At 33.8% G+C, this 27,883-nt stretch overlaps 4 protein-coding genes across 27 annotated transcripts; 3 read left to right on the plus strand and 1 right to left on the minus strand.

Annotated features, from left to right (window-relative positions):
• Positions 1-818: 818 nt before the first annotated feature.
• Positions 819-2,297, plus strand: LOC149513942 (uncharacterized). The gene is made up of 5 exons (XM_089746779.1): positions 819-942; positions 1,229-1,503; positions 1,632-1,742; positions 1,889-1,893; positions 1,955-2,297. Exons 1-5 carry the CDS (start codon positions 819-821, stop codon positions 2,295-2,297), a joined length of 858 nt encoding a protein of 285 aa, XP_089602905.1.
• A 5,167-nt stretch (positions 2,298-7,464) lies between these two features.
• On the plus strand, positions 7,465-12,420 carry LOC111275626 (putative methyltransferase PMT21). Of its 7 annotated transcripts, none has more exons than XM_089745900.1 (8): positions 7,465-7,605; positions 9,352-9,650; positions 9,734-9,882; positions 10,004-10,199; positions 10,415-10,625; positions 10,933-11,608; positions 11,703-11,818; positions 11,926-12,068. In XM_089745900.1, the coding sequence occupies exons 1-8, from the start codon at positions 7,551-7,553 to the stop codon at positions 11,934-11,936; spliced, it is 1,713 nt and encodes a 570-aa protein (XP_089602026.1). In that variant the 5' UTR covers positions 7,465-7,550; the 3' UTR covers positions 11,937-12,068. The 7 variants fall into 7 exon arrangements, with proteins under 7 accessions (XP_089602026.1, XP_089602027.1, XP_022716805.1 ...); XM_022861070.2 differs by having other exon boundaries at positions 7,469-7,605; positions 11,741-11,818; positions 11,926-12,420; XM_022861079.2 differs by lacking the exon at positions 7,465-7,605 and adding an exon at positions 7,655-7,856 and having other exon boundaries at positions 11,741-11,818; positions 11,926-12,420.
• Positions 12,421-13,288: 868 nt separating this feature from the next.
• LOC111275645 (cyclin-dependent kinase F-4-like) lies at positions 13,289-18,720 on the plus strand. 16 transcript variants are annotated; one of them, XM_089745914.1, is made up of 18 exons: positions 13,289-13,420; positions 14,030-14,356; positions 14,604-15,161; positions 15,245-15,323; positions 15,429-15,497; positions 15,573-15,662; positions 15,757-15,895; positions 15,991-16,093; positions 16,194-16,246; positions 16,334-16,397; positions 16,573-16,684; positions 16,828-16,893; positions 17,045-17,113; positions 17,238-17,301; positions 17,390-17,506; positions 17,820-17,851; positions 17,946-18,027; positions 18,293-18,720. In XM_089745914.1, exons 3-18 carry the CDS (start codon positions 15,154-15,156, stop codon positions 18,490-18,492), a joined length of 1,347 nt encoding a protein of 448 aa, XP_089602040.1. In that variant the 5' UTR covers positions 13,289-13,420; positions 14,030-14,356; positions 14,604-15,153; the 3' UTR covers positions 18,493-18,720. The 16 variants fall into 16 exon arrangements, with proteins under 16 accessions (XP_089602040.1, XP_089602028.1, XP_089602039.1 ...); XM_089745902.1 differs by adding an exon at positions 14,425-14,495 and having other exon boundaries at positions 14,097-14,356; positions 15,429-15,662; XM_089745913.1 differs by having other exon boundaries at positions 14,097-14,356.
• Positions 18,721-19,295: 575 nt separating this feature from the next.
• Positions 19,296-26,074, minus strand: LOC111275670 (protein BREVIS RADIX-like). 3 transcript variants are annotated; one of them, XM_089745918.1, is made up of 7 exons: positions 25,563-26,074; positions 25,291-25,451; positions 24,141-24,310; positions 21,571-21,965; positions 20,831-20,960; positions 20,066-20,430; positions 19,296-19,781 (listed from the first exon to the last, which is right to left on the minus strand). In XM_089745918.1, exons 3-7 carry the CDS (start codon positions 24,255-24,257, stop codon positions 19,703-19,705), a joined length of 1,086 nt encoding a protein of 361 aa, XP_089602044.1. In that variant the 5' UTR covers positions 24,258-24,310; positions 25,291-25,451; positions 25,563-26,074; the 3' UTR covers positions 19,296-19,702. The 3 variants fall into 3 exon arrangements, with proteins under 3 accessions (XP_089602044.1, XP_089602045.1, XP_022716895.1); XM_089745919.1 differs by lacking the exon at positions 25,291-25,451; XM_022861160.2 differs by lacking the exon at positions 25,563-26,074 and having other exon boundaries at positions 25,291-25,509.
• Positions 26,075-27,883: the final 1,809 nt, after the last annotated feature.

The following is a 27,883-nucleotide window of genomic DNA, read 5'->3' on the forward strand; positions in this document are numbered from 1 at the left end:
ATTGTTAGATGTTTTCAAAATAAGTTATGGGAAGTAATCTCACATTAAAAAAATAAAAATAAAAATAGATAGTTAAATTTATTCAAAACAGAAAGATAAATCTATTTAAAATAAACTGTTTTAACTGTTTAAAAATAAATAGTTTTTGTTTATTCAAAATAAATAATCATATTTGTAGAAAACGATATTTATCTATTTATAAAGGCTTTTTTTATTTTTTGAAAAAACACAAAAATAATTTTTGGAACTCTCTTATTTTTTTCAAACTCTAGATTTCTTTTATAAAAGCTTTTGTTGTAGAAAATCTTTATAGAAGTTTAGTGATCTTGTGATACATCGATAATTGCTTGGTAGATTGATTTCGTCAGTGTAAAAATTAATCAGTTGCTGGGCTTCATTATATTCTTAAAGTTTATTGTTTGTAACTTTTTTGCACACTTACTAATTAGATAATACAATGAGGGCAAATAAAACCTTAGAAAAAGTGGCACCATTGCATGTTTTAGAGTCTTTCTTCAAAATTTTAGATTTACCAGACGTAGTAATTTCATATTTTCAAAACTTGCTTCAACAATTTTAAGGTTTTATTCGTTCCAACAATGGCTACTGAAGTAACACTCAAGGAATTGATTCTTACTTTTGTCAAATTAGATCATTTTTATGAAGGCAATTTTTGAAGATGGCAGAAGAATATGTATTTCTTACTTTTAACTTTGAAGGTTGTATATGTTCTGATTACTCTTAAGCCAAAAGAAAATGAAACAGAAGAATTTATTATTGCAACAAAAGAGAGGCAAAAATAGGATAATACAAACTACATGTGTAAAGGCCATATTTTGAATTGTCTGTCTAACAGCCTATTTGATACATACCAAAATGAAACTACTGTAAAAGAGTTATGGGATAAATTAGAGACCAGATATATGATCGAAGATGCAACAAGTAAGAAAATTTCTTGTTAATCATTATTGATGAACATTCTGTGATTAAACAACTGCATGAAATTGAAAGAATGTTTAATCAATTTAAACAATATAATATGACTATGGATGAAACAATTATGGTGTTTTCTATAATAGACATACTTCTTTCATCATAGAAGCACTTTAAAAGAAGTTTGAAACATAAAAAAAAAAAAAAATCATTCTTAAGGTTTTGGCTAATCATATTCGAATTAAAGAGGAATATAGAAAGCAAGAATAGAATTTTGGTTCTAATGATGCCAAAGTTCATGTTTTGAAGGAAAGACAGATTATAAAGCTTGATAAAATGAAGTTCAAGTTCAAGCAAATTGCTAATGGGCCTAAATTCAAGAAGAATAAGAAAAGCTTATGTTATCATTGTGATAAGCTAGGACATTTCAAGAAAAAATGTTGGTTGCTACAAAAAAAAAATGATTCTTCAAAAGGGGATACTTTTGAAAAATTTGTTGCCATGATTTTCAAGATGAACACACTTGAAAATGATGAATCTTGGTGGGTTGATTCAGGGGCAACAAAACATGTATGCAATGACAAAAGCATATTCACGACATTCAAACCAAATGAATATGGCAGTGTCCTCTTACATGAAAAATTATTCTACGCAACAATCAAAGGCAAAGGGATTGTTGACTTTGAATTCGCTTCTAGAAAAACTCTAAAACTCTAACTTTGAATAATGTTTATTATGTGCAAGAAGTTAGGAAGAACTTAGTGTCTGAAAGTCTGTTGAACAAGTTTAGTTTTAAAGTTGTATTTGAGGTAGATAAATTTATTCTGTCTAAGGAAAAAAAATTTGTTAGGAAATGATATATGTATAAGGGAATGTTTAAACTCAATATTATTAACAAAAATAAGAATGATGTTTTTGCTTACATGGTTGAATCTTCATATTTATGACATTATAGATTAGGTCATTTAAATTATAAAAAATTGCATGATATAAGTAAGCTTCTGTTAATTCTTAAATTTAGTCAAGACATTAATAAATGTAATACATGCATATTGACTAAGATTACTAGAAATCATTTTTCTAAGGTTAAAAGAAATACAAAGTTACTTGAATTAATTCACAATGATGTTTGTAATATGCGTAGCACTCTTATATTATCTGGAAAGAAATATTTTGTCACATTTATAGAAGATTATACTAGATATTGTTATGTTTATTTGTTATATTCTAAAAATGAAGTACTTGACAAGTTTAAAATATATAAATCTGAAGTTGAACTTCAGTGTGAATCTTTTATCAAGTGCTTAAGGTCGGATAGGGGTAGAGAATATTATAGTCCAAGTTCTTTGAATCCATCAGAATAATCTACCAAGTTACAACTCTTTATACACCATAACAGAATGGTGTAACTAAAAGGAAGAATAGGGTCTTAACAAAAATGGTAAATGCGATATTATCATATTCTGGTCTTGGACAAAGATTTTGGGGTGAAGCTTTATTAACAACTTATCATATACTAAATAGAATTCTTAACAAAGAAACAAAAATAACCCTATATGGGCAATGAAAGAAAAGAAAACCAAATCTTAATTATTTAAAAGTTTGAGAATATAGAGCTGCAGTTAAAATTTCATAACCTAGTTAGGTGAAAGAGGAATAAAATGTATATTTATAGGATATGCACAAAATAGTAAAGCATATAGGTTCATGGTTATTGAACCAAATGATTCAATTTCAGTTAGCATTATTATTAAATTAAGAGATGCAATTTTTGATGAAAATATATTTAAATCTATTTTGAGACAATTACAAGTAATTTATCCTATAAGTGAAAAAAAATTCCAAATCCATCGAAACAAACTGAAATTAATGATGAATCTTGTCAAGAAATAAGAACAAGTAAAATGGTTAGAAAAGTAAAAGATTTTAGACTAGATTTCTTTATGTTTCTTGTGGAAAGGACTTATAAAAGCATAAACAATAAAATTCTTTATTGTTTTAATACGGAGTCTGATCTTGTTACATATGAAGAAGCAATGAAGTCTTAAGATTATGCCTTTTAGAGAGAAGTAATGAATGATGAAATGGACTCAACAATGGAAAATAACACTTGGATTTTGGTTAACCTTCCACTGGGTTCTAATCCAATAGGCTGTAAATAGATTTTCAAAAAAAAAATGAAGGTGGATGGAGCCATAGATAAATTTAAAGCAAGGTTGGTAACCAAGGGCTTTATACAAAAGCAAAGGATAGACTACTTTGATATTTATGCTCCAGTAGCTAGAATTGCTACAATTAGGCTTCTAATTTCACTTACCTTGATTTATAATTTGATTACATATCAAATGGATGTAAAGACAGCATTTTCAATTGGTGAATTAGAAAAGAAAGTATATATGGGACAACTAGAAGGATTTATCGTTCCATGTCAAGAGTATAAGGTTTGTAAGCTTGTAAAGTCTTTGTATGGACTTAAGCAAGCACCAAGACAATGGCACCAAAAGTTTGATGAAATTGTTCTTGCTAATGATTTTAAAATTAATGAGTCAGATAAATGTATATATATATATATAACAAATTTAAAAATGATAAAGGAGTCATAATTTACTTATATGTGGATGATATGCTAATATTTTACACTAATTCAAAACAAGTTAAGGAAATAAAAAAATTTTTATCAAATAACTTTTCAATGAAAGATATGGGTATAGCGGATATTATTCTTGAAATTAAAATAATCCAGAATAATAGTGGCATAACCTTGTCACAATCGCATTATATTGAAAAAAATACTTAAAAAGCTTGATATTTTCAATTGTATTCCAGTAACCACACCCATAAATCCTCAACTGAAATTAGTATCTAATATTAGTAGAACAATCGATCAATTACAATATGAAAGAGTAATTGGTTGTTTGATGTATGCAATGACTTGTGTAAGGTCAGACATAGCATTTGCTGTTGGAAAGTTGAGTAAATACACAAGTAATCCAAGTAACTTACATTAGCAAGCAATTAAAAGAGTACTTTGATATTTGAAGAAAACAATCAATTATAGATTGTGTTAGAGTGGATATCCTTCAGGTATAGAAAGATATTCTGATGCTAGTTGGATTATTATTATGAAAGATCATGCTTCTACAAGCAAGTGGATCTTTGTACTTGGTGGGGGTGCTATTTCTTGAGGTTTCAAGAAACAAATATGTATAATGGATTCCACCATATTAACCAAGTTTATTACATTAGCTGTAGCAACTAAAAAAGCTGAATGGCTAAAAAATTTATTACATAAAGTACTTTTATGGCCTAAACCAATTTCTTCAAATTTTATCTGATGTGATAGTAAAGCAACTCTAACAAAGACATATAGCCAATTATATAATGGAAAGTCTAGACATATTAGATTAAGACATAGCTATATTCAACAATTAATTTTTGATGGAATGATCATTATAAATTATGTGAGATCAAGTAAAAACTTGGCGGATCCTTTAACAAAAAGTTTTGCTAGAGACTTGGTAAAAAGTCCTCAATAGGAATAGGACTCAAACTTATGAAATAAAGTCACCCATGATGAAAACTCGACTTAACACTTGATATAAAGTTAAGTCTTGGGTTCAATGAGACAAAATACATTATTTTTTTGTGACTGCTAACACTATAGTAATGTTTAATACCATCCCAGGTAAAGTGCTAGGTACCTGTAATGGTAAAAGAAATATGAGTAATATACTCTTAATAGACCCATAATATAAATATGTTAGAGTATTATAGTTACAAGAACGCTTTTGATGGGAGCTATTCATGTGAGTGTGAAGTGTGGTCGCTTCTAAGAGTTTAAGATTTTGGCTTTAATAGCACTCATGAAAAAAGGATGTAGACACATGATCATAAATGTGTCACCGGATACCAAGCATTCATTGGGTGTTGAAATCATTGTGTGAGATAAGTTCGGTTAACCAAATGGAATAGCTAGTTTAAAGCATAGTTTACCATGCAATTTTGGTTAACTTTAACTTGTTTTCACTAAGTGAAGGTTCAAATCAGAAAAGATTTTCATTTATACAATTGATTTTTAAGGTCATCATAAATCTGGATTATTTTAAAAATGATAGGGGATTGTTAAAGAATTTTAAAATAAAATATGAAAAATAATCCCACAATGAAAAAAAAATAAAGATAGTTAAATCTATTCAAAAAAGAGAGATAAGTCTGTTTATGATGAACGGTTTCAACTATTCAAAAATAGATAGTTTCTGTCTATTCAAAATAGATAGTCATATTTATAGAAAATGACACTTATTTGTTCATAAAAAGCTCTTCTGGTTTTCTAAAAAAACATAAAAATAATTCTTGAAACTCTCCTTTTTTCTTCAAACATTAGATTTTTTTTATAAAAGTTTTGCTGCAGAAAACCTTTATAAAAGTTTAATGATCTTATGATACGTCAGTGATTATTTGGTGGACTGATTTCATTAGTGCAAAATGCAATCAATTGTTGGGCTTCACTATATCCTCAAGATTTATTGTCTGCAACCCTTTTACACACCTACTAATAAATAATACAATAGAGGCAAATAAAACCTTAAAAAAAATGATACCGTTATACGTCTTGAAGCATTTTCTCAAAATTTCAGATTTACCAAAAATAATAATTCTAGATTTTCAATCTTTGCTATAACATATATTTCCTTTCTACCATCTGCAATGTAAAAGGAATAGTACTTCTAAATATAATAATTTCATAAGCCTATGACAATTACAAAAAAACAAGTGCACAAAGACGTGTATCCAAGCCTCTAGTCACCTTCCGTTGGTTACATTGGCAGATGGGTTTTATATAGATGTTAAGATAGGTTGGCAATTGGCAACTGGCAATTGTCAAAGGCAAAGCAGATGATCAGAGGGGAAATTATTGAAGGGCTAAGGCTGAAGCACATGGATGCCATGTGGTGCTTCTAAGATTTCCTTTCCATGCTTAAGTATTTATATAAATTCAGGCAGCGACTGCTCCAATTACGTGATAATCAGTCACATAGGTAGGCATATATATTTTTCTTTGATTTGTAAAGTAATAAACGTGTTGATCTCTTCACAGCCACAGCCCCTATAACACCGTCATGAGTCCCTATCTGGGTTTTAATTTGCCCATGTGAGGTCATTCATTTCTTGTCTATCCTATCTCCCTCTTAATGTAAAAAAAAAAAAAAAACACATTTTCATGTCACATGAACATCATATCATCTTCGATTGATAATTAAAGAGCAAAACTTAGGAGTTTCAAACAAAAATTTATATAGGTAATAATGAAACCAAATATTGACTTAGGAAGTAAGTTTGAATTAATTAATGTATCAAATACCACTAAATTTCAGTCCTATAGATTGCGATAGTTTTAAACATAATTAATTATTGACTAGAAAAGCAAAAAAAATTTTTGTTTTATTTTAAACTTTTATTAAGTGTGAGTAGCGTTAAGTCTTTAAAACATGTACAAGTTTTGATTATATGAGTGTTTATCAACTTTTGAATTGACGAAAATGGAAAGCAAATGAAAATCAAAGAAAAAGGATAGAACGAAGTTTGTTTAATTGAAGAGAATGCATGAATGTGCATGGCAAATCATATGTATTTTTAATTGGTCTTTGATAAATCGGCATTTCATCATCTAGTCAGTAAATAAGAACACCACATTATCTCATTCTCATCTACCTATATATTGTATCGTTTATTATCTACTTAATTAGTTGTACAACGTAAATGCAAAGAACATAATATGGGCTTCTTGCAAGAGCTAAGCTCCAAGGCAAGGGGCATTCAACTGCACTTTTCCTTCATTGTCTCAACTCTGCAGACTGCAGCTACTTTCATAAAACATTATCCTTTGAAATGCAAATTCAAGCATCCTAATTCACCAACGCTACAAAACAATAATATTATATTCATTCTCTAAATCCAACCTTGTCGCTGTATGCAAATTTTTTTCCGTAAAAATAACAAAGGTGTTTGCTTTAAAATTTTAAAAGTTAACCTTCAGTTCTAGTTTTCCACATGATTGTTCATTTATATATATGGTTGCCAAAAAAAAAAAAAGTTATCAATTGTCTGTTTTTCAGTAATGGATAAAAAGAATAGAGTTGTAATACTTGAAACATCCTAGTTACTTCCTGTCTTCCTCAGATTCCTCGTTCTCAAACCTGTGGCAGTGAACTTTGGTAGTTAAAATTTCAATATCAACAAGCTAAAAGGGAAGGCGGTTCGTCAATCACAGCGTTTGACAAAATGATCCATTGCAACCAAAAAATTCCGCTATAATCAATACCATAAGATTAAAATTGTTCGCTTTCCATGTAATGCGAGAATTTGGTCAACTTAAAATTTAATTTCGTATAATTTGTCTTTTAATTAAATTTATGTTTGGTCCATTTAAAGTTTTTTATCTCTTCTTTAGTAATAAAAAAAACCTTTTTTATAATAAATAATAATAAAATAGAAACACATGTCAAGAATTCAGCGTTTGTTTCTGAGACAAAAACCGAGAAATCAAAATTAGAGGCAGGTGAAAGAGAGAAAAGAAAGGAAAGAATGATGTGAAGAAGGAAGGAAAGCGAGGGGAGATGGGGAGACCAAGGGAGGACAGCGAGGCAGAAACAAAGGGCAAGGAAGTAGAGGGTAGCCCCCCCAACCTTATTTAAAAGTTGAGCGTGTTCGTTTTTTACTTATAAATTTACAGGCGACATCTCAACGACTATAATACAAATCCTTGTATCCTAGGCTCCTTATCTCTATCTTTCTCTTTTTTCTCTCTGAAAGAGAATTTTTATTTGTCTTTCTACTGTCAACAACGCCCACCACTACCCTTTTCATTCCTTCTTTCGTAATTGTAACTGAGACACTCAGAGCTATTTTAGAGATTGAGAGAGGTACAACAACCAAATCCAAATACGATCTCTCTCTTTCTTTCTTTCTTTTTTTCTTTTTTTCTTTTTTAGTGTATAGTTCTTCTGTACTTGGTGTTTCTTTTTATGGGTTCCTTTGTCAGATCTCTCTGCTTCTTATTTTGTCCTGTTAATGTCCCTTCATTCTTCCTTCCCTTTCCTTTGTACTTGCTTTCTGTAATTCTTCTTTTTCTCTTTTATTGGCTTTTATGGCTTCCATTGCCTCAAGAGATCTCACCTTTTTTACCTGGCGAGGCTTGTTTTCTGTATCAATTTCTTATTTTTAGTTAATCACTTGGCAGACACTTGGTTTTTACCTTACCCGTATTGAAAAGACATGAAACTTGTGGTTCTACTCTCTTCTACCTTTGCTACCCTCCTCTAAATTACTATTTTTAGATAGTTATCAATATTAATTCATATCAGTAGTCAAACAAAATCTTCTTTTTTTCTTTTCTTCTTTCTTCTTCTCTTGTTTCTGGGTGCTTCTCATTTCTTGTTGCTGAAAATTTTTTATGAAAAGTTCCATGCTTTGCTTTGGAGGGTATGCGAAATGGCATTGAAATTGTCTGCCTTTTCTATTTCGTAACTAATTATCTGTTGTTCATGATGTCAATGTCTCTATTGACCATTCTGGTTAAAAAAAAAAACAGCTGATTGGCCTGCACTGACATTGAAATCATTCAACTTTTTCTTCTATGTCAAGGAAATTATTATAAAACTACATGTTATGTTTGTTTATTTCTTTAACTTTTATTGTCATTGTTTCCATTTTTACTTTCCATGCTGGGTAGGAAATCCATAGCTTCTCTGTTGCCTTTTTGACTCTGTGGGAAAGAGTATGGCAATTAAGAATGAACGGGACCATGCTAGGACGGCTAAGTTCCATACGAGTTGGGTCCCTATAACATGTGAAAGGAATAAAGGCGAAGTGACATGTAAAGTTTTACATGTCGGTGGTAGTTGTCTTCAGATCTTCGCGTTTTATAGCTTTCAAGGTCTTAGTCTATGGTCAGGATTGTTTTCAGGATCTACATTAAATGTAATTCTTGCTGTTAGAAGCAGAGCGTGGTTTTACTTTCCCTTTCCATTCCCTTCTCGGTCTCCTGAAAAGCTAACTTCTGTTTCATCATTTATTGCTTGCAATTTTCCGGCCCTTTCAAATCTCGAGTCTCAACTGTAAAATTAAACATTCAGTACGTCCACGTCATGTTATATATTGATGGATTTTCTTGAATTTCATCATTATCTATTATCCTTTTAAGTTTTTGCTGAAAAATTTAGTTAACCGGATCTAGTTACTTGTTTCCCTTCCCCTGAGGAAACTTAAATATGATATTTTGCATTGGTTTTTTCTTGTTTTCTTCACTCGTCCTTAAGCATAGGTGGAGTGATGCAATTTCCATTTCATCAAAAACAGAGCTTCTCAGTTGATTTCTTCCTTTCTGTTTTGACTGATTGGTGGATTTTGATATTGCAGTAACTAATTTTTTCAAAATCATGAAGCATAAAGATGGAAAATATCATGCCCAACCTGATAAAGGTTTCAAGATTGTCCCTGCAACATTACTGGTCATTGTGCTTTGTGGGTTTTCTTTCTATCTTGGTGGAATCTTCTGTTCTGAGAAAAATAAATTGGAGGGCAAGACAGTGCAGGATGTTTCCAAGGCTGTTCCTTCTCCAAAGGAACCCGCTGTAAACCCCCTTCAAATCAAATCTGGTGCCTTCCCAGAATGCAGCATTGATTATCAAGACTACACACCATGCACAGATCCCAGGGTAACTAATGATCATCTATTTAATTATGTTGCAGGCTGCTTAAGTTAGAATGCTGTACTGATGAGTTATGTTTATTGCTACAGAGGTGGAAGAAGTATGGTGTACATCGGCTTACTTTCTTAGAACGCCACTGCCCTCCAGTCTTTGAGAGGAAGGAATGCTTGGTTCCACCTCCAGATGGGTATAAGCCACCTATCAGATGGCCAAAGAGCCGGGATGAATGTTGGTACAGGTATTATAACCTCTTTCTGGTTTTGCTAATTTACCTTGAGAGGGTTAATTGCTTTTGTTAAATTATTTATTTATCTATTTATTTTAAGTTTGCATGGTGTAACATGCTGATCTGCTTTCAGGAACGTCCCGTATGATTGGATCAACAAGCAGAAGTCTAATCAGAACTGGCTGAGGAAGCAAGGGGATAAGTTCCTGTTTCCCGGTGGTGGTACTATGTTCCCCAAAGGAGTTGGTGCATATGTGGATTTGATGCAAGAGCTGATCCCTGAAATGAGAGATGGCACGGTTCGAACTGCAATTGATACTGGTTGTGGGGTGAGTTGCAATACTGAAAGTGTGTGGATTTTTCATAGTGAAGAAAATCAGACATGTTTGTATTTCTGTTGCATTTACTGTTGTCTATATGTAATTGAATTATGGAAGGGAATTGATTGTTCATCTCTTAGCTTCTCACTTTCTCTATACTCTTCTCTGCCTTATTTATTTATTTATTTTTCTAAATTTAAACTCCGTAATTGATATATTTCGAGGTTGCAAGTTGGGGAGGTGACCTATTAGATCGTGGAATTCTGACAGTTTCTCTCGCTCCAAGAGATAATCATGAAGCTCAAGTCCAGTTTGCATTGGAACGTGGAATACCTGCAATCCTTGGTGTCATTTCAACCCAGCGCCTTCCTTTCCCTTCAAATTCATTTGATATGGCTCATTGCTCAAGATGCCTTATCCCATGGGCTGAATTTGGTAAATGATTATCCTGAACTCTGCTCAAACTTAAATATGGATTTCGAAGGAACTAACATAATCTAGTAATTATCTCTGAACATTTGCTACACTAGTACAATATTCCTTTTATTATAACTTTTTATCGTTGTTGTTGAATGAGTTTGTTTGATTAAGTTCCTTCTATGACCCGAGAATTAAGAGGAATTATCATATTTCAAAATTTGATGTTGTAGTCTTTTTACTTTGCTTAGCATATCCACCAAGTGAGCACCTCTTTTTTGGTTACCGCTTGCAGTTTTTAAAAAATAGATGCTCTTGCTTTCAGGTGGAATTTATCTCCTTGAAGTTCACCGCATACTCCGTCTTGGTGGTTTCTGGGTCTTGTCTGGCCCTCCTGTAAATTATGAGAACCGCTGGCGTGGATGGAATACAACTGTGGAAGAGCAGAAATCATATTATGAGAAGTTGCAGGACTTGTTGACTTCAATGTGCTTTAAATTGTATGCCAAAAAGGATGACATTGCTGTGTGGCAGAAATCTTCAGATAATAGCTGCTATGATAAACTTGCTGAACCAGATGCCTACCCAGCCAAGTGCGATGAAAGTCTTGAACCTGATTCAGCGTGGTACACTCCACTCCGGCCATGTGTTGTAGTTCCAAAGCCAAAACTTAAGAAATCAGCCTTGGAATCCCTGCCAAAGTGGCCAGAGAGGTTACAAGTTGCACCTGAACGCATTTCAGACGTACCTGGTGGGAGTGGCAGTGCTTTAAAACATGATGACAACAAGTGGAAGGTGCGGGCCAAGCACTACAAAACATTACTCCCTGCAATTGGGACGGACAAGATAAGAAATGTTATGGACATGAATACAGTTTATGGAGGTTTCGCTACAGCTCTTATTGATGATCCCTTGTGGGTCATGAATGTTGTCTCTTCCTATGCTGCCAACTCATTGCCTGTGGTCTATGATCGGGGCCTTATTGGAACTTATCATGATTGGTAATTTCAAATACATTTATATGAACTTTAAATCCTAGGCATGCATCCGGAGCATAGCTCTGAAACTGTGACAAGATTGCTCTTATGATGCTAGGTTTTGCATGGTGTTTAATTCGTCTGTGTCTTTTGAAGGTGTGAAGCAGTTTCAACATATCCTCGGACATATGATCTCCTTCACCTTGATGGCCTCTTCACTTCTGAGAGCCACAGGTATGCATGTTTTCCCATTTGATATTTTTTAAATTCAAAGGTACTTCTAATGAATTCTTTATATTTTGCACTTTATTCTGGGTTGAAACATCTTGTTGCGTTGCCAGATGTGATATGAGGTACGTGCTCTTGGAGATGGATCGTATCCTGCGCCCCAAGGGATATGCATTAATGCGGGAATCCAGCTATTTTGTTGATGCTATTACCACCATTGCTAAGGGATTGAGGTGGGGCTGCCGTAAAGAAGACACTGAATATGGTGTGGAGAAGGAGAAGTTATTAGTATGCCAGAAAAAACTCTGGTATTCCTCTAACAGCAGTTCAGGATGACAAACTGATCCAAAGTGACGGTGACAAATCTCTTGCCTGGTTAAAAGTACAATTATTGTTCCAATTAGAGTAGGAGCTGAAAGAAGGAAGTTTCATACTTCACACAGAGTAGATATCCATAGAAATCAAGAATCTCTAAATTGATATTCGTGAATTGAAGAATTAGCTTCCCAATAACATGATTTTGTTAATTTATATATATATATATATTCTTTGTAAGGCATCTGTACACAGTCCTGATATGCTTTATTATTATTATTATTATTTTTTAAGTATTGTTCTGTTTCTTTCGTTACACAACAGCAAGCTTACCATATTAAGTTTGTGTTTTTTTTCATTACAATTATTATTTTTAACTTGTGCTATATTTCATTATAAAAAGAAGGTTTTTTACCAAAAAAAAAAAAAAAATTGAAGAAGAGGTTATATAACAAACAATTTCGTCAAACTAACTAATATCAGGAATGAATCAAGTGTCATGTATTTTATAATCAAATCATTCATTAACTTAAAATATTACAATCACATAATGAAAAAAGCATAAAAATATATTTTTAAAATGTTGATTGTAATATGAATATATCTTATTCGACCGTAATATGTTTAAATAAAAAAAAAAAAAGAAAGAGTCATTTTAATCTAAATTGGATTAAGAAATATCCTCAAACCAGCTTAAAATTTCAAATAAAGATATTTTTATTAAAAAAATAATGTAGACCTTGGAATTAAAAATTCTACAAGGTCTTATTATTATAAATTGATTAACTATTAATTCCCATTTAAATTATGAGTTTAGTATTTAGAATTGAACAAAGTACATTTAAAAGCCATTGAAAAATTAATGTTTATATTTTTAATTAATGAAAACAATAACAAACAAAGAAAAACCAGTGATTTTGGCAGCAGAAAATAAAAAGAAATTGATTGTCCTAATCAAGAACCAAACGAGATGAGAAATGATGAAGACAATCCACTGTACAAGCCTAGCATAATAGAATAGGGCATAGTGTAGAGTAGAAACAGAGGGACTATAAATATAGGAATGCGCATTTATTAATAAATAAAATTCCCAAATTAAGCGCTTTCTTGGTCACACCAACTTACAGCTATTTTAAGAACAGATATTTCCCTTCATATTCCAAACGCGCATAAAAAAAAAAAAAAAAAAACTTCTCCTTAATTTTGCTTCTTAGGAAGAGAGAGAAATAGCAAAGCTCTGGATTCAACCTCTTCCCATCGTTGGCGGCGTTGCTTATGCCGGTTGGTTTTCAGGTATCTCCCTCGATACCTCTTTAACCTAGATAATATGATCCGATCGCATCTCTTCTTTCGATTTTCTCTGATTCTTTTTTCGTCTTTAGGTTTAGACTATAGTTTTTCTCCTTGGATCCTTTTTTGGTTATTTTGTTTTGCCGCCTGTTTCATAAGTAGAGATTTGTTCGGATTCTTATTGTTTTGGTGATTCAATCGATTAGGGTTTGCCTCTATGATTTATTAGAATTTTTTTTTTTTTGGGATTTATTTATCTTTTCAGACCTGAATTGATTCGTTGTTATTGCTGTTGTCATCACGGTGTATCTTGCTTGTTTGGTTTATAATCTGGGATTGGGAATTGTTTTTTTGTGGAATTGGGCCTTGATTTTGGCGTGATCTGATGAGTCGCTAGCAGTTGAGAATTTTGGATTTAATATTGCTTGAATATGCCAGCCTCAGCTCTTTTCTTGAGAATTCGCTTTCTAAGATGAATATTATTCCACTTTTTGTACATTGTTACATGTCATATGCTTGAATTAATGCGAATTCTTTTCTGAGTAATGCTGTACTTCTATACCTTCCTAGATAATCAGTCATTTATCTTGAGTCAATTATTTCATGATCTAGGGTATCATACTAGGTTATGTGCGCCTGTAAGATCTATATTGACTCAAGTTTCAATCGATGTTGTTAGATTTCTCGGGACTTGGATTTAAAGGGATTTAGTTTCCTTTTCAAGACATGGAACAAGTGTGCTTCTGGTCAAATTGCTACCTTTTCCTGGTGTTTTCGTTCCAAGAAGTACTTGACTGGCGGTTTCTCGTCCATGGAGATTTTCTTTTAGTTTCCTTTGTCAATTGCACTTAGCACCCGGTATCTTTTTAATTCTAACAGAGGAGGTGTAATGCAAGTTTTATCTGAAATAGATGTTGGATCTTTAGTGTACTTCTGCAAGTAAGCAATTTTTTCTACTCGATTTGACTAAAATCAGATAAGTAGGTTCTAAATATTTTTATTGGCAGTTCATTTCTGATACAACTTCCAGTCAAAGATTTTGGGAAAACGCCTTCCAGTTAGACAATATAATCACATAGTTATCTTTTTCCATATCTGTTATCATTATCTTTATCCATATCTGTCAACTCTTTGTTCCTTTTCTAACCTTTCTCATACTTTTCTCTTTGCTCTTCTATTATCACAGGGCTGAACTCTTGCAGTAGACAGTTGAAAGTTGCTTACTAAGCATTAGCAGCTATAGCTCATAGTTAATTTTCTGTTGTTACACCTGATGGGTTCTGGTTAGTGATGAGATGTTGTTTTGTTGAGCATTCTGCAACAGTTTCTATTTGGCATGGATGAGTTAACTGCAATTAAGCTTTTGGACCGAGTGAGTGTATCTTGAGCTTGGGATTCTTCCTGTTGGCTGGAGCAATCATTCTGTCGGTGTGTATCAGTATGTTTTGTGGAGCTCATCTATTCCTTCTGTTGATGCCTTGTTTTCATCTTGCAGCTATGGGTTTAGTACCAAATAAAGCTGTGAAGCTTATCCGCAATAAAAATTCTGGTTTTATGTTATTGCATATTACCAGAGGAAATTAATAGTGGATTTAGCTGACCAGAAAGGCAGTTTGTTTATGTTTTATAGTTTTTAATACAAGTAATCTTCTGCTGAAGATAAATGTCACATGTCTATTGTTGGTTCTTATACATCTCTTGAATAAAGAAAGGGCTACCTTTTGTTCTGCAAGAAAATGGAGAGGTAAGTTGTTTACTCTGGATTGTACTATACTATTTATTTTGTGCATGGCAATTTATGCTTATTAATGTTTTGGGTGATGTTAGGTACAAGTTAATTAAGGAAGTTGGTGATGGAACTTTTGGTGTTGTGTGGCGAGCTGTTAACAAGCTGTCTGGAGAAGTTGTGAGTATGCCTGAGATTTTATCTATTTGAAATTGTAAGAACATGTTTCTTTTAATATGATGATATTGACATAATCTTTTCAAATAAACATTATCTGTTTTAAAGGTTGCAATTAAGAAAATGAAGAAGAAATATTACTCTTGGGAAGAGTGTGTGAATCTGAGAGAAGTTAAGGTAATACGAGTTGCTTTCTTCTGTTTTTCTCATGGTTATTTGTTTCATATCATGATAGTCTGTTTTGTTTGACAGTCGCTGCGGAGAATGAATCATCCCAATATTGTGAAACTTAAGGAAGTCATCAGGGAAAATGACATTCTATATTTTGTGTTTGAATACATGGTAAGTGAACAGCTTGTATTTGTGTTTGACTTATAACTTGCTCTTTAATCATTGGGGGTTTAATTATTTTGCTGAAAACGTGAAATTGTTCCAGGAATGCAACCTTTACCAACTTATGAAAGACAGGGAAAAGCTTTTTTCAGAAGTCGAAATCAGAAATTGGTGTTTCCAAGTATTTCAAGGTCTTGCATACATGCACCAGCGTGGGTATTTTCATCGTGACCTAAAGCCAGGTATTGTGTTTAATATTTGTCTATAAAATTTATGTATATTTTTATTGCATCAACTGAAAGAAAATTTCTATAACTAACTGCCATTTTCTTTCCAGAGAATTTGTTGGTTAGTAAGGATATAATCAAAATTGCTGATTTTGGTCTTGCACGTGAAATAAATTCACATCCACCATACACGGAGTATGTCTCAACACGCTGGTAGGTTTGATACGTTGAGAATTTAGTAGTTTTTCCCCCTTTTCTGTTCTTTTTTATATTCATTACAACTTATCTGAGCTTTGAGTTCCTTGTATTTTAGGTATCGTGCCCCTGAAGTTCTTCTTCAATCATACCTGTATACTTTGAAAGTTGGTCAGTTTTGAGTTCAATCAATATTAATTCACATAGGATATAATTGGTGACAGCCCTTTTAATTATGCTTTTTCTCCATGATTACAGATATGTGGGCAATGGGTGCAATCATGGCTGAGTTGTTCACCTTACGTCCACTTTTTCCTGGCACCAGGAATGTTCTTTTTTTTTATATATTTTGTGTTGAGAACTTTCTCCTCAAGATTCTTCTTTTTAGACAGGCATTAGATGATATTTCATTATCTTTATTTGTATGTTTGGCAACAATGGGTTATTACTTGGTTATTTACAGGAATCATGCTAACCCTTCATTGTTATTGTAAATGCAGTGAAGCAGATGAAATCTACAAAATTTGCAGCATAATAGGTACTCCAATTAAGGATTCATGGCCTGATGGGCTTAATCTTGCAAGGGCTATAAACTACCAATTCCCACAGGTCTCTCAATTTTATCTTGCAAAATCATCAGCTTCAAAGCATGACTTCCAAGTTTATTTTTAGTGATGTACAATTCTTTTGGATTATTTTATGTGTATGGAATCCTGCATCTTTTTCAATCTTTCTGTTACTGAACATTGCAGTTTGCTGGTGTGCATCTGTCTGTGTTGATACCATCAGCAAGTGACGATGCAATCAACCTTATTACAGTTAAGTGCATGTCTGCTGACTTCGATGCTTTTTGTTCCTTTTCATCCTACAGCAGGAAGGGCTTTCTGTTAGTGTGATTCTGACCATTAATTTTTTTTTATTTGGATTGTTCGAAGACAAATTGACATTTGCTTTGCTGCTTGTCTTTAGTCTCTCTGTTCGTGGGATCCATGCAAAAGGCCAACTGCTGCTGAGGTCCTTCAACATCCTTTCTTTCAGGTGCTGTTTTTTATAGTTATTTTAATGTTCTTGATAATTTTCTGGATTGTTCTGTTATGAGGTAAAAAATGACCTTTATGTTGTGGCAATTACTCCGCTCATGGAATTTTCTTATGATGTGCAGAGTTGTTTTTATGTTCCACCCTCTCTTCGTCCCAGAGCTGCTGTTTCTAGAACTCCTCCATCTGGTTCATTCTAAAACTCTGCCATTTGTCTTTTTTGGAGGGGGTATGTTTGGTTTAATTTGTGGCTAATTTCTAATATACGTACTTGTAGTCGGGGTGAGAGGAACATTTGAACAGCAATCAGCTAGGAGGTATTCTGGGGTTCTACCAAATGCAAAGCTCACCAGCAATCTTTCTTCTCTGAAGTCAAATGCATCTTTGGGCACAGGTGATGGATCTTAGAATATGTACCAGTACAGAAATAGTTTACTCATGATATTGGATGTAGAGTGCCTTATCACTCTGCTCTGCTGAAGGATTTTTCTTGCACATTATGAAAATGATGCAAGTGTTCTTGCTAAGTTTATGATCAAGCTGTACCATCACTTTTTTCATAAGTTTGAATGCAGAATTAGTAATTAAATTGGCAGTAATGCATTTTCTGGAGCTTATCTGTGTTTTTTTATCCTTGTTATTTTTCCAAATTGATATTGCAAGTGTTGTTTATTTCCTAGAAGATCTTATACGGTTAATTCTTGCAGGTGTGCAACGCAAGCTGGAGATGGTTAATCAGGTAATTGTTATTTAATGTGGCTTAGTGATTCTACTTCTCTAGTAGTGTTTTCCATACGTTGCTTCTAAGTATAGTCTTTTTTCTTCCCTTCCAGAAGGATCTTAATAAGAATAATAAATCCTCGAAGAACTCTGCCATACAACCAAGGTATCGGCCACCGGGAAGAAAGAGTCCAAGTAAGTGTTTTTTGCTAGATTCAACCATATTATGATTACTTTTATCTGAATATGATCAATCCATGGAAAAAAAAAATTGAAACCTATTTGTGAGGTTAAAATTGATCCATATTTGTGCTGTGAATAGAATAGTTCAGTTGTCGTCTGCTTAGTATGTGGTTGCTGAAGATTCTTGTAATTGACAGGAAATTTTACAAGGGTATATTTGCATTAGTTTTGTTTTATTATATTTTATGTGATTGACTTTGAATATATAATGGTCCAGCAGCATCCATCAATAAGAATAGAAATGCTCACGGAGCTTCAGATGTAGCGGAGAAGTTGGCAAATGTGACAATTGGAAATCGCAGGCCGCCACCTATGAAGGCTGGGGTACAGTGGACTGCGGAATCTAATGACACGTTTCTTAGACCAACCCAACAGGTACAGCCAGGCAGAACTTTTACCAGAAAAGTAGCGGGATGAGATGGCCCAGCATCATGGTTTATAACAATAAATTAAATCAAATGCTATTTCATTGTACAATATGGAGTCAAGGAGTCCAAATATCAAAACGAGTGCGCTTTGGTTTGTCCTGTTTTGAGTGTTTTCCTAGCAGTAGCTATATGGTACTCGGTTTTCTGTTACAATTAAGAAACTGTTTTGTTTCTACATATTGATCGTTGCTTGATAAATAAAGTGTGAGTTTGTGAATGATTTGTGATTATTTTTTTCATTTCTTCTTTGAATATCTTGATTGATTTTTTTAACATGATTTTGAATTGAATCCTATTTTCCCCCATAATTAGTGGCTCCTTACACTACATTAGCATCAGAGTTCAAAGTAGCCCACGGAGAAAGAAATGATGCCCGGGTCAGAGATCTATTTGAACTTGATGTTTTATTTATTTATTTATATATTATTATTATTATTATTATTATTATTATTCATCATAAATTTAACAGAAAGGAGGGTAATAATAGTTCAGACTGGCGGAGAAAGACCTTCAATATTGGACAGGGGAAACGTAGGAGAAACTAAAGAGAGGGACATTGTTATAGAATTTCAAAGTCCGGAAAACGTTTCGCAATCTTCTTCAATACAGTTTACTAATACTAGTACTAGAAACGTGCAAAGAGAAATTTAAACATGTAAAGAATACACTTCGTGGGTAGTGTCGTCTCAAAACAATTGAAGATTACTGAAGTCGCTGTTGTGTATTTACTTAATTTCCACTCTATGGTATCTGGTTATTCTCGTAATAAAAAAACATAATCCAAACATAAAGTAAAGCTGTTATAACTTTAAAAAACTCATTTCTTGAACTATCAGAGTTTGTATTACAAAAAAACAACCGCTAGACAACCTAGTTCCCGACCCAAATAAATTCCCTATATAAAAACCTAAAGACCAAATAAATTCCCTTAACAAAGGTGGTAAGAGGAGCTCCTAAAAATTGGTAGACCAAAAAAATAAAAGAAGGGGCTTGTTTTGACACTTGTTAGTTCAGTCATCACAGGTGGTGACAAAGCCCATTTTACCTGTAATGTAAACAACTTCACTATGGTGAATTTGATGATTCTTACCACCACGTTTCAAAACAAAATTGAAGGAAACATCCAACTGCAGTGCACCTTTCAACGCATTTAGATCCACCGCTGCTACCATTTGTTTGTGTAATACTATTATTATAATTTATAGGTATTGTGTTTGTATCCTTTCTCTGTTCTCCTCCCACCACTGCTTCGCATTTACTTCTCCGAATCTTTCGCGGCTGCTCAAATATCAGAATGCGCAAATAACATGAATTCATAGCATGACCTGATGTCTCCTACTGGCTAGGGCTTGTTAGATAGATTTTTCTAACTTATTTATTATTATTAATACAAGGTTTTTTTTTCAGAAAACAACCTCACGGTCAAAAGAAAGATTGATTGATGATATATTCAGGTCTTAAAAAAAAAATACTAGTGGTATCTTATTATCCAAGTTCAAAAATAATCTTAATTTATGTTGGCCGCCAGAGACCATGATGTAAATCAATGGGAATTTCGTTACCTGAATCTCACACGCCGCAGTTCCCTGGTGCCGTCAGCCAACTGTCTGATGGTAATGTATACGCCGGGTTCATCCTGTTCAACCCATTCTGACTCCATTTCACTGGCATTGCTGACAGAAACAGAGGGCTCATCTCTAGAGGAGGTTGTCGTCCGTGAAGCGTCAAAAGATGCCTCACCTCTTGGGCCACCTGCACTAAAAGCACTTGGCCCAGCACTGTAATATTGGGCTCCACCTTGGTCCATATGGTCAGATGGGAAATATCCTTTACCTCCATATGGTTTATAGTGGTTTCTTGGTGTCCAATGAGCCATGGGACTTTCCATTGTTGATCCCATCCTTGAGTAAGAAGAATCCCTTTGCATCTGAAGTAATATGAAGTTGGAATGAATTAGATTATGTAACTACAATGCAAATTATCCAGGCACTCAAACAATTTAACTGTTTGTATGAAAGAAAAGAGGTAGAATAACAAGGAAACTTTTAGAATTAAGGTCCATTAGGTCAGGAAACAAAAAGGAAACAATAAGCTTTATGCCATGTTAATTGCTAACTAAGTTGCTTTTCTTACAATAAAGTCTTCTGTCAGTCATGACATTCATGAATAAATAGAATGAAGATAATGCAAAATTGACAAACATATGGTTCTTGCAGACTAATTCTGGTTCTAGAGACTGGAGCCTCTATAAATTCATGGACTCAAAAAGGCAAACCAAGTGCATTAAGTAAGAAAATGTCTTAAAAACGAGGAACAAGGTGGTTTACCTCATCCTCAGATCTTGGGGGAGTATGTAGTGCCTGACGATTAAATCTTTGTACATTGTAGAGCTCCATGATTCTATCATAATTCTCACCCCACCATCGCTGTGCTTGCCACTTGTCGAACATCTCCCGGCTTCAAAATTCAAAGCCTAAGTAACATCAGTTTCCGTTTATATATATATATATATATATAGGCTGATTTAGTTCCAGCAACAAAAACTCAAAATAATTGGGGCAATTTGGAGTTGCACAAAACTCCACTTTCTTTCATGTCTGAGAATCAAAGCTGAATGGACTTTTGCTACGACCAACCAATTGCATGACATAGTAAATCACAGCTTGGTAGAAAGGACTAATCAATGAACGATGAAACAATATCTACTTGTCCAACAACAACAACAACAACAAAGACAAACAACTAATCTAGCTGGAGAAAAGATATCAATCAAGATAATCATCACCAAATTATCAAAACATTGTGCCCCATGCACTAGACGAACGAAGGGAGCACATCGTGGCACCTCAGAGACCATCTTTACTCCTTAGGTCAGTGAAAAAGTCCCAGGCTCCCAGCTAATGCTTTCAACAGCTCATAATTATATTTGACAGGCATACGAGGGCTGAGAATGACATGTCTATTTGGAGTCTCAATGATAGATGTATGTCAGATATTAATAAAATTCAAGAAGATGAAAGTACATTCTGGTTGGAAACTAATATTGGTGCTGGTATGGATGGCATACCTGAAGCGAATTCGTTTTAGATCATTTCCTCCATTAGGTAGAGACACAAAAGTTATATGAACCCCAGGCTCCACTTGTGCCATCCATTCTTTGGGCTCATCCTCATCTTCCAAAACCAGATCCTGGGCCGAGATAGACTCCCTACCACCAGGGGTTCTATCACCACTGAATACCCCGGTAAATCTTGAATCTGACCTTCCTGGATGGTGACTGGCATTAGTGAAATCCCATGCAGGTGTTGAGCTAGAGCTTCCGCCCATGTAGGGGTATGGAACCCCTTCCGAAGCAGCATCAAAATCTGGATAAGGTCGATCTCCTTTCTTGTAGCTGCTGGAGCCCGTGCAGGGTTTGCATTGCTTATAAGCGCCAGAAAATTTCAATGCCATATCCTTGATCTGCACATTATTACAATTTAAGTAAATGAAAAGCCAAAAAAAAAAAAATATATATATATATATATATATGCTTGACTTCCACAAGATGAAGTTAATGGCACAGATTTAATGTTGGAAAATACAGAGGATTAAGTTTGATAGAATAAAAATGCATTACCAAGCATAAAAATTATTGTAGCTCACAATTGGAGAGATTCAATGAAAATTGCGTTAATGATCTAACAATGAAACCTAAAAATTAAACTGTACCTATTTTTCCTTGGAAATTATCCCATATTCTGTAATTAAGAGATATTCAATGTTCTAACGAGCACCACTTGAACAATTTTTTTTTTATTGATTTCTTCTCCAACTTATTTTTGCATTATTATCTTTACCATTACATCATATATCCAAATATTTGTCAATATCTTTGAACAAGAAATAATTTGCCTTTGAAAACTTATTGTCTCTATTTCTAGGGGAACAACTGACAGTATAATTTGATGGTTTGCATTCTGAATTATGGCTTTCAAAGTGCAAAGCTTGTGGTACATAACAGACTTATATAAGCTCCAGAATTATTATTATTATTATTATTATTATTATAAAAAAGCCAGAAAATTGAACTGGTCTATGAAAAGAAATCATAGCTACATTGGTCCAGGTTATCTGCACAGTAGACTCAGACAAGAAGATCAATTCACAATCCCCCAAAGAGAAAAGAACAAGAAGAAGGCATAAAATAGACCGAAAAGCGACCTCAACCGTGAATATCATGGGAATACTACTACAGTAAACGCTGTTGGTCTAACACGATCTGAAATGATAAAATGTACTTTTCTGCTACCACCTGAGAGATGTTCTGGCAGTCAATATCACAGCCCATTAGCATGCATAGATTTTCTTTTCTTTTCCCATATTCCTACTTTTCAAACACAAAGGATCGACAAGAATTCAATGGTGGGTCAGGCCCAGGACACTTGGTTGTCTTTTCTAAAGATATCCACTGACTACTTATATCGCAGGAAATTTTGTTTGCCACAATTTCATCCTAAAATACCATAATACTCTACAGGATATTTGACCAGGATTCTTGGAATTGATTCTATATATCCAAATTCCAAACTAGAACCTAGAGATATGTAGCTCATACGAAGGAAAGTGTTGTCTGCGCATGCCTGATGTTTAGGCACTCCTAGAACTCATAACTCAAGAAACAAGATTTAGCAAGATCTTTGTACAACCCTAACGGCTAACCGGAATCACCTGTAGCAGGATTCTTGTTGGTCTAAGTTACGCAAAGATCTACTAGCATATCACAAAGCCGCCTAGAGGCATAGCCCCATGCACAAAAGTGCCCTTGAATATTACTGTACCGTCTACATGATTTTACCCAAAAGGTTACCACTTTAGCCACATAGTTAATTCCTCTTGCCCGTTGGATCATCGATGGATGTATTATTTGGCTATTGCATTTACCATGCTTTCACGGCATCCCAAGTCTTAAGCTATTAATGGCGCTGGCTTTTAAGTAAAGAGATTTTAAAATTTTCTACCAAATGCAGCAATATTTGTTCTTCCTATGCCTTTACTAATATGTTATTTTGATTTTTGAGGATAACACGAATCCCACTTATTGCGAATCACTGATGATTCTTTCTCCGCCCGCCGCACAGAACAGCAGAAAGTGAAATATTTTGAGATATATAGGATTTTCTTGTCTTTCTCTTTTTTCTTATGCATCATAAAAAAAGAAAGATACATGAATGACAATGAGAGTAATACTAAGCTAATAATTAAGTCAATAAAACCCCACGTGATAAGAAAATCAGAGTTGCACAAATGGAATCCTACACCACATTACATGCAAAGAAATCCTTGATGCCCCGACAGCTTTATGGTATTAGATTAAGATTAAATTAAAACAATTGGAACATAAATAAACGTGAAAGAAAGATGACACAAGGGTCCAAAGAGGAAGGTGGTCCCAAGGAGATCAGATAGGCTAATTGGGGTGTTATGATTTTGTTCGTTTTCACGAACAAAGCCAAAGTGAAAAGGAAACAGAAAAAAGCAAAACCAAAGATTGCATGAATGAAGCTCAAGGCCAAGGGTGAAATGAAGAGTAAAGAGATAGAGAAAGAAAGATTAAGGTATTATTATTATTAGTAGTAAGAGAAATAGAAGTAGAACCTGCGACGTCAGGCTTTTGACGGCTTCTTTTGTACTAGGCGTGCTACTTCCACGGGCTCCTTCTACTTCTTCCCCTCCCTCCGCCATTTGCTTTGTGCACGCTATGCACGTAAACATTTTTTTTCTTTATCTCTTGGCTTTTATTTCCTCTTACTAATCTCTTCTTATTCCTGCACAAAACAAAGAATTTGACTTGGATAAGTTAATAACTTAATTCAATTAATCCGAATTGAAAATGCTAGATTACTAGTAGTAGGATTTCATTTTACTTTTGGACTGTGAATTTACAATAAGACCCATGAGAAGTGCATTTTTTTTGTAAGGTTAATGATGGTCAATTGAACAGACAATGGAACATTCTTCTTCGAGTAGGTGCAGGGGAGGGGAGACATTCTTTGGTTGGATGCAGGGGGTCTCTGTTCTTAAAGAGATTTTGTTGCAATAAAATACTAAAGAGACTTCCCCATCCAGAAAAAGATAATGAAGCCAATTCCAGCATGTTTGGCACCAAAGAAAAACAAAAACAAAAAATCATCCCAGAAGTGTGAATGTTGCATCAGCGTCATCCCTTATGAATGGAGGTTTTTTGACAAAGACAATAAAGGAAAGATAAGCAAAAGAAAAAGAGCTCGGGATCAGAGAAGACCCCAAACCAAAAAAAAGAAAAAAGGTACTTGCTAGATTAAAAAAAAAGCTGTCAATTATTGAAAGAAAAAAGAAAAGAATGCATAAAGGGACATGCCCAATTGGACAGTGACCAAACTTGGAATTTATGCTTTGCTTTAACGTAACCAACAAAGATTCAAAAACAAGCCGTGGTATGTTCAAGGAGGCCGAAGTTTCTGACAAATCAGTTTAAATAACTAAATCAAAAAGGAAAAAAAAAAGGGGGGGGGATCATATAGAGAAACATTGGAGCAATACCGTAGTTTTCTTTCTTTTTGGTGGGGGTGATGGATGGATGAATGGATGGCTGGACCAATCTATTTTTATCGAAGAAGAAAAAGATGATGGGCCTATTCCAAATGTCGAGAAATAAATAGACAAACAGACAAGAGAATATTGAGAGAGCAGAAGCAAGCGTGAAAATGAGATTTGTTTCAGTTGAAAGCTACTATTTGGCATCATTTATTGTTCGAAAACGACTTACCCAATACCCCAAATGATTCTCCGTTCTTAGCTGTCTTGCTTTATATCGCTAATTTACTCTCATTTCATTTCCTCTGCTCTGCTCTGCTCTACTCTATTCTACTCTACTCTACTTTTTTGACTGCTCCAAATCAATTTGCGGTTTGCCATTCACACAAACACCTACTCGGAATCAGTAGCTTTAATGACAGTACAATGAAATAAAGCTTAAAGCAAAAGTAATGCTCTGTTTGGTTGCTGAGAAAGCGAAGGAAAAGAAGAACACCCACTTACCCTTGTCAACTTTAGTAACCCAGTAAAGCTTCTTTCTTGAAGCTTGAAACTTTGAAACCAAAGAGGGTTAAGAGAGATGGAAACAGAACACCAAAGCTTAAAATCTTGAACGAAAAATCCCTTCAATTTCGCTTGAGAAGAAGGAAAAGATACTACTTAGTTAAACAAAAAAACCGATAAAGGACAACAATATCTCGGACTCGGCGGGTAAAAAATGTCAGCGATTCTCGGCCGAGAATCCGTGACGTTCCCAGAAACGGAAAGTCTGGATACGGAAGCCCAGGATTTACGTTTGGCAAATGAAGCCCGAAATAGCGAAAAAAATTTTGAGACAAAAGACAAGGAGACGAAAGCAAATCGAGGCCGAGGTATATATAAAGAGACTACATTTTGAGAGAGGGAGGGGTAGGGGTTGACGGCGTCAGCGGATTCCGCCGTTACATAACGGAAATATGTGTTATTAAATGCTATTATTATTTTGGGAGCGAAGGACCGTTATGAGGGAATCCTTCAGAAGAGGAAACTGGTCCTGATCGGAGAGGACATGTAGGGCCCAGTTGTTTTGATGGTGCAAACAAGGGCTTTAGGAAGTGTGTATGTGGCGGCATATGATTGGGTTGAATTCCAACAGGGACACCTTTCCATCCCATCCATCATTTTTTTTTATTATTATGATCTACTTAATTTCTTATTTATTTTAATTTTGTGGACACATCTATAAAAAAAAAATCCAAAAAAAAAGGCCAATTTTTATTAAAAAAATAAAAAAGGCGAACATAGGTTCAATTTAAAAGATATATTAGGTGTTACATATTAATTATTATTAGTATATAATTTTGAATGGAGGCAACCTAATAATGGGTCCTAATCCAATAAGAACAACATTTTCAAGTTAAAAGAAATTAAAACCAAAATTTTATGTTCTAACTACTTATATATTTGTAGTATATATAGTAGAATTAAGTTAAAATTTAAGTTTTTTTTTTTTTTGTGAATAATTAATTAATAAGATTTTTATCTAGCTGTCATCATTGTACATTAAGAGGACAATCAAGTAAAAATGAAGTACCATATTTATTACTTTATCAGTCTTATTATAATTAACGCGTACGGGAAATAATTCAGACTATATTTTATTTTGCAGTAATATCGCAAGTTAATAATTTTAACCCTTGTTTCTAAATATTTGGTATAATGATTGGACATGTTTCTGTTAAAATTATCAGTTAATATTAAAGAAAGTATTAAAAAAAAAAAAGTCACGTCGTATTACCGAAATTAAAAATTAAATAATATATTGAACATTGTTTTTCCAATTTTGTCTTATAATTAAAATTAAGGATGCATGAACGACATGGAGGACAAACCCGCAATCCTCTCTTTCCCCACTTCCTCTCCAAGGTTTAAACAAAAAAGAAAAAGAAGAAAAAGTTTTTGAATAGGGCAAAAAAAAAGTGAAATTAAGTACGGTCGTATATTGATCGATTAATTTCCAAATCTCTTTACAAGATTCTTTTCCTTTTTTTTAATACCCCAAACAACAAATTTTAAAAGTGGATATTCCAAAAATTAATATATGTGTTTTGCCAATCAAGAGTGAACTCATGAGTCTTGGAAAATTGGTCGGAAATTAAATGGTAGGGAATGGAGACTCGCTGGACTATATTGACCAGAGTTTAAGTTGACTAATGATTTGTTCATGGTCAGATAAACAATGTTTAAATTTAAGAAAAAAAAGAAAGAAATCCTTTGCTTTAGGATTATTGAGGACAAGGAAAACCTTTTCTTGAAAAGTGATGACAAAAGTTCGCAATCCATCAAGTTTAGAATCAATTGTTAAAAACGTCAAGTTTTGGCTTTTGGAAAACTACAAGGTTAGATTATATGTATAGATAGGTTGGCTAGCTGCCTAGTTGGTGCACATGCATAACATTTGCAATCCAATTAATTGTGATGCTACTCTAGAAAATCAATAGCCAAAGTAAATTAATCAAGAATTTGAGGGAATAGCATAAACTTGCAATGATTTGTACCGAACATCATGAATGTTTAGTTTCAAAAAAAAAAAAAAAAAACTCAGCTTTAGATACATTCAACATGTAGCTCAAATTAAGCTAGCATGGATATGACGTTCCTGTCGTCCTGTGCATATGTAGATCATGACATGACATAATAAGCAGGCCAAGTACATTCAAGCAGAATGAGCAGGTTCACCTACGGATCCTTGTAATTTCGATTGTTGCTTTGTTGCTTACTGCTAAATAATATTTTCGATTTTCTTAGGACTATTATTTTCTAGGGAAAACGAGGGGGTTTTAAAT

This window comes from Durio zibethinus, chromosome 17 (genome assembly GCF_047325235.1).
Source record: "Durio zibethinus cultivar Kanyao isolate XHJ-2024 chromosome 17, ASM4732523v1, whole genome shotgun sequence".
Classification (NCBI taxonomy): Eukaryota; Viridiplantae; Streptophyta; class Magnoliopsida; order Malvales; family Malvaceae; genus Durio; species Durio zibethinus.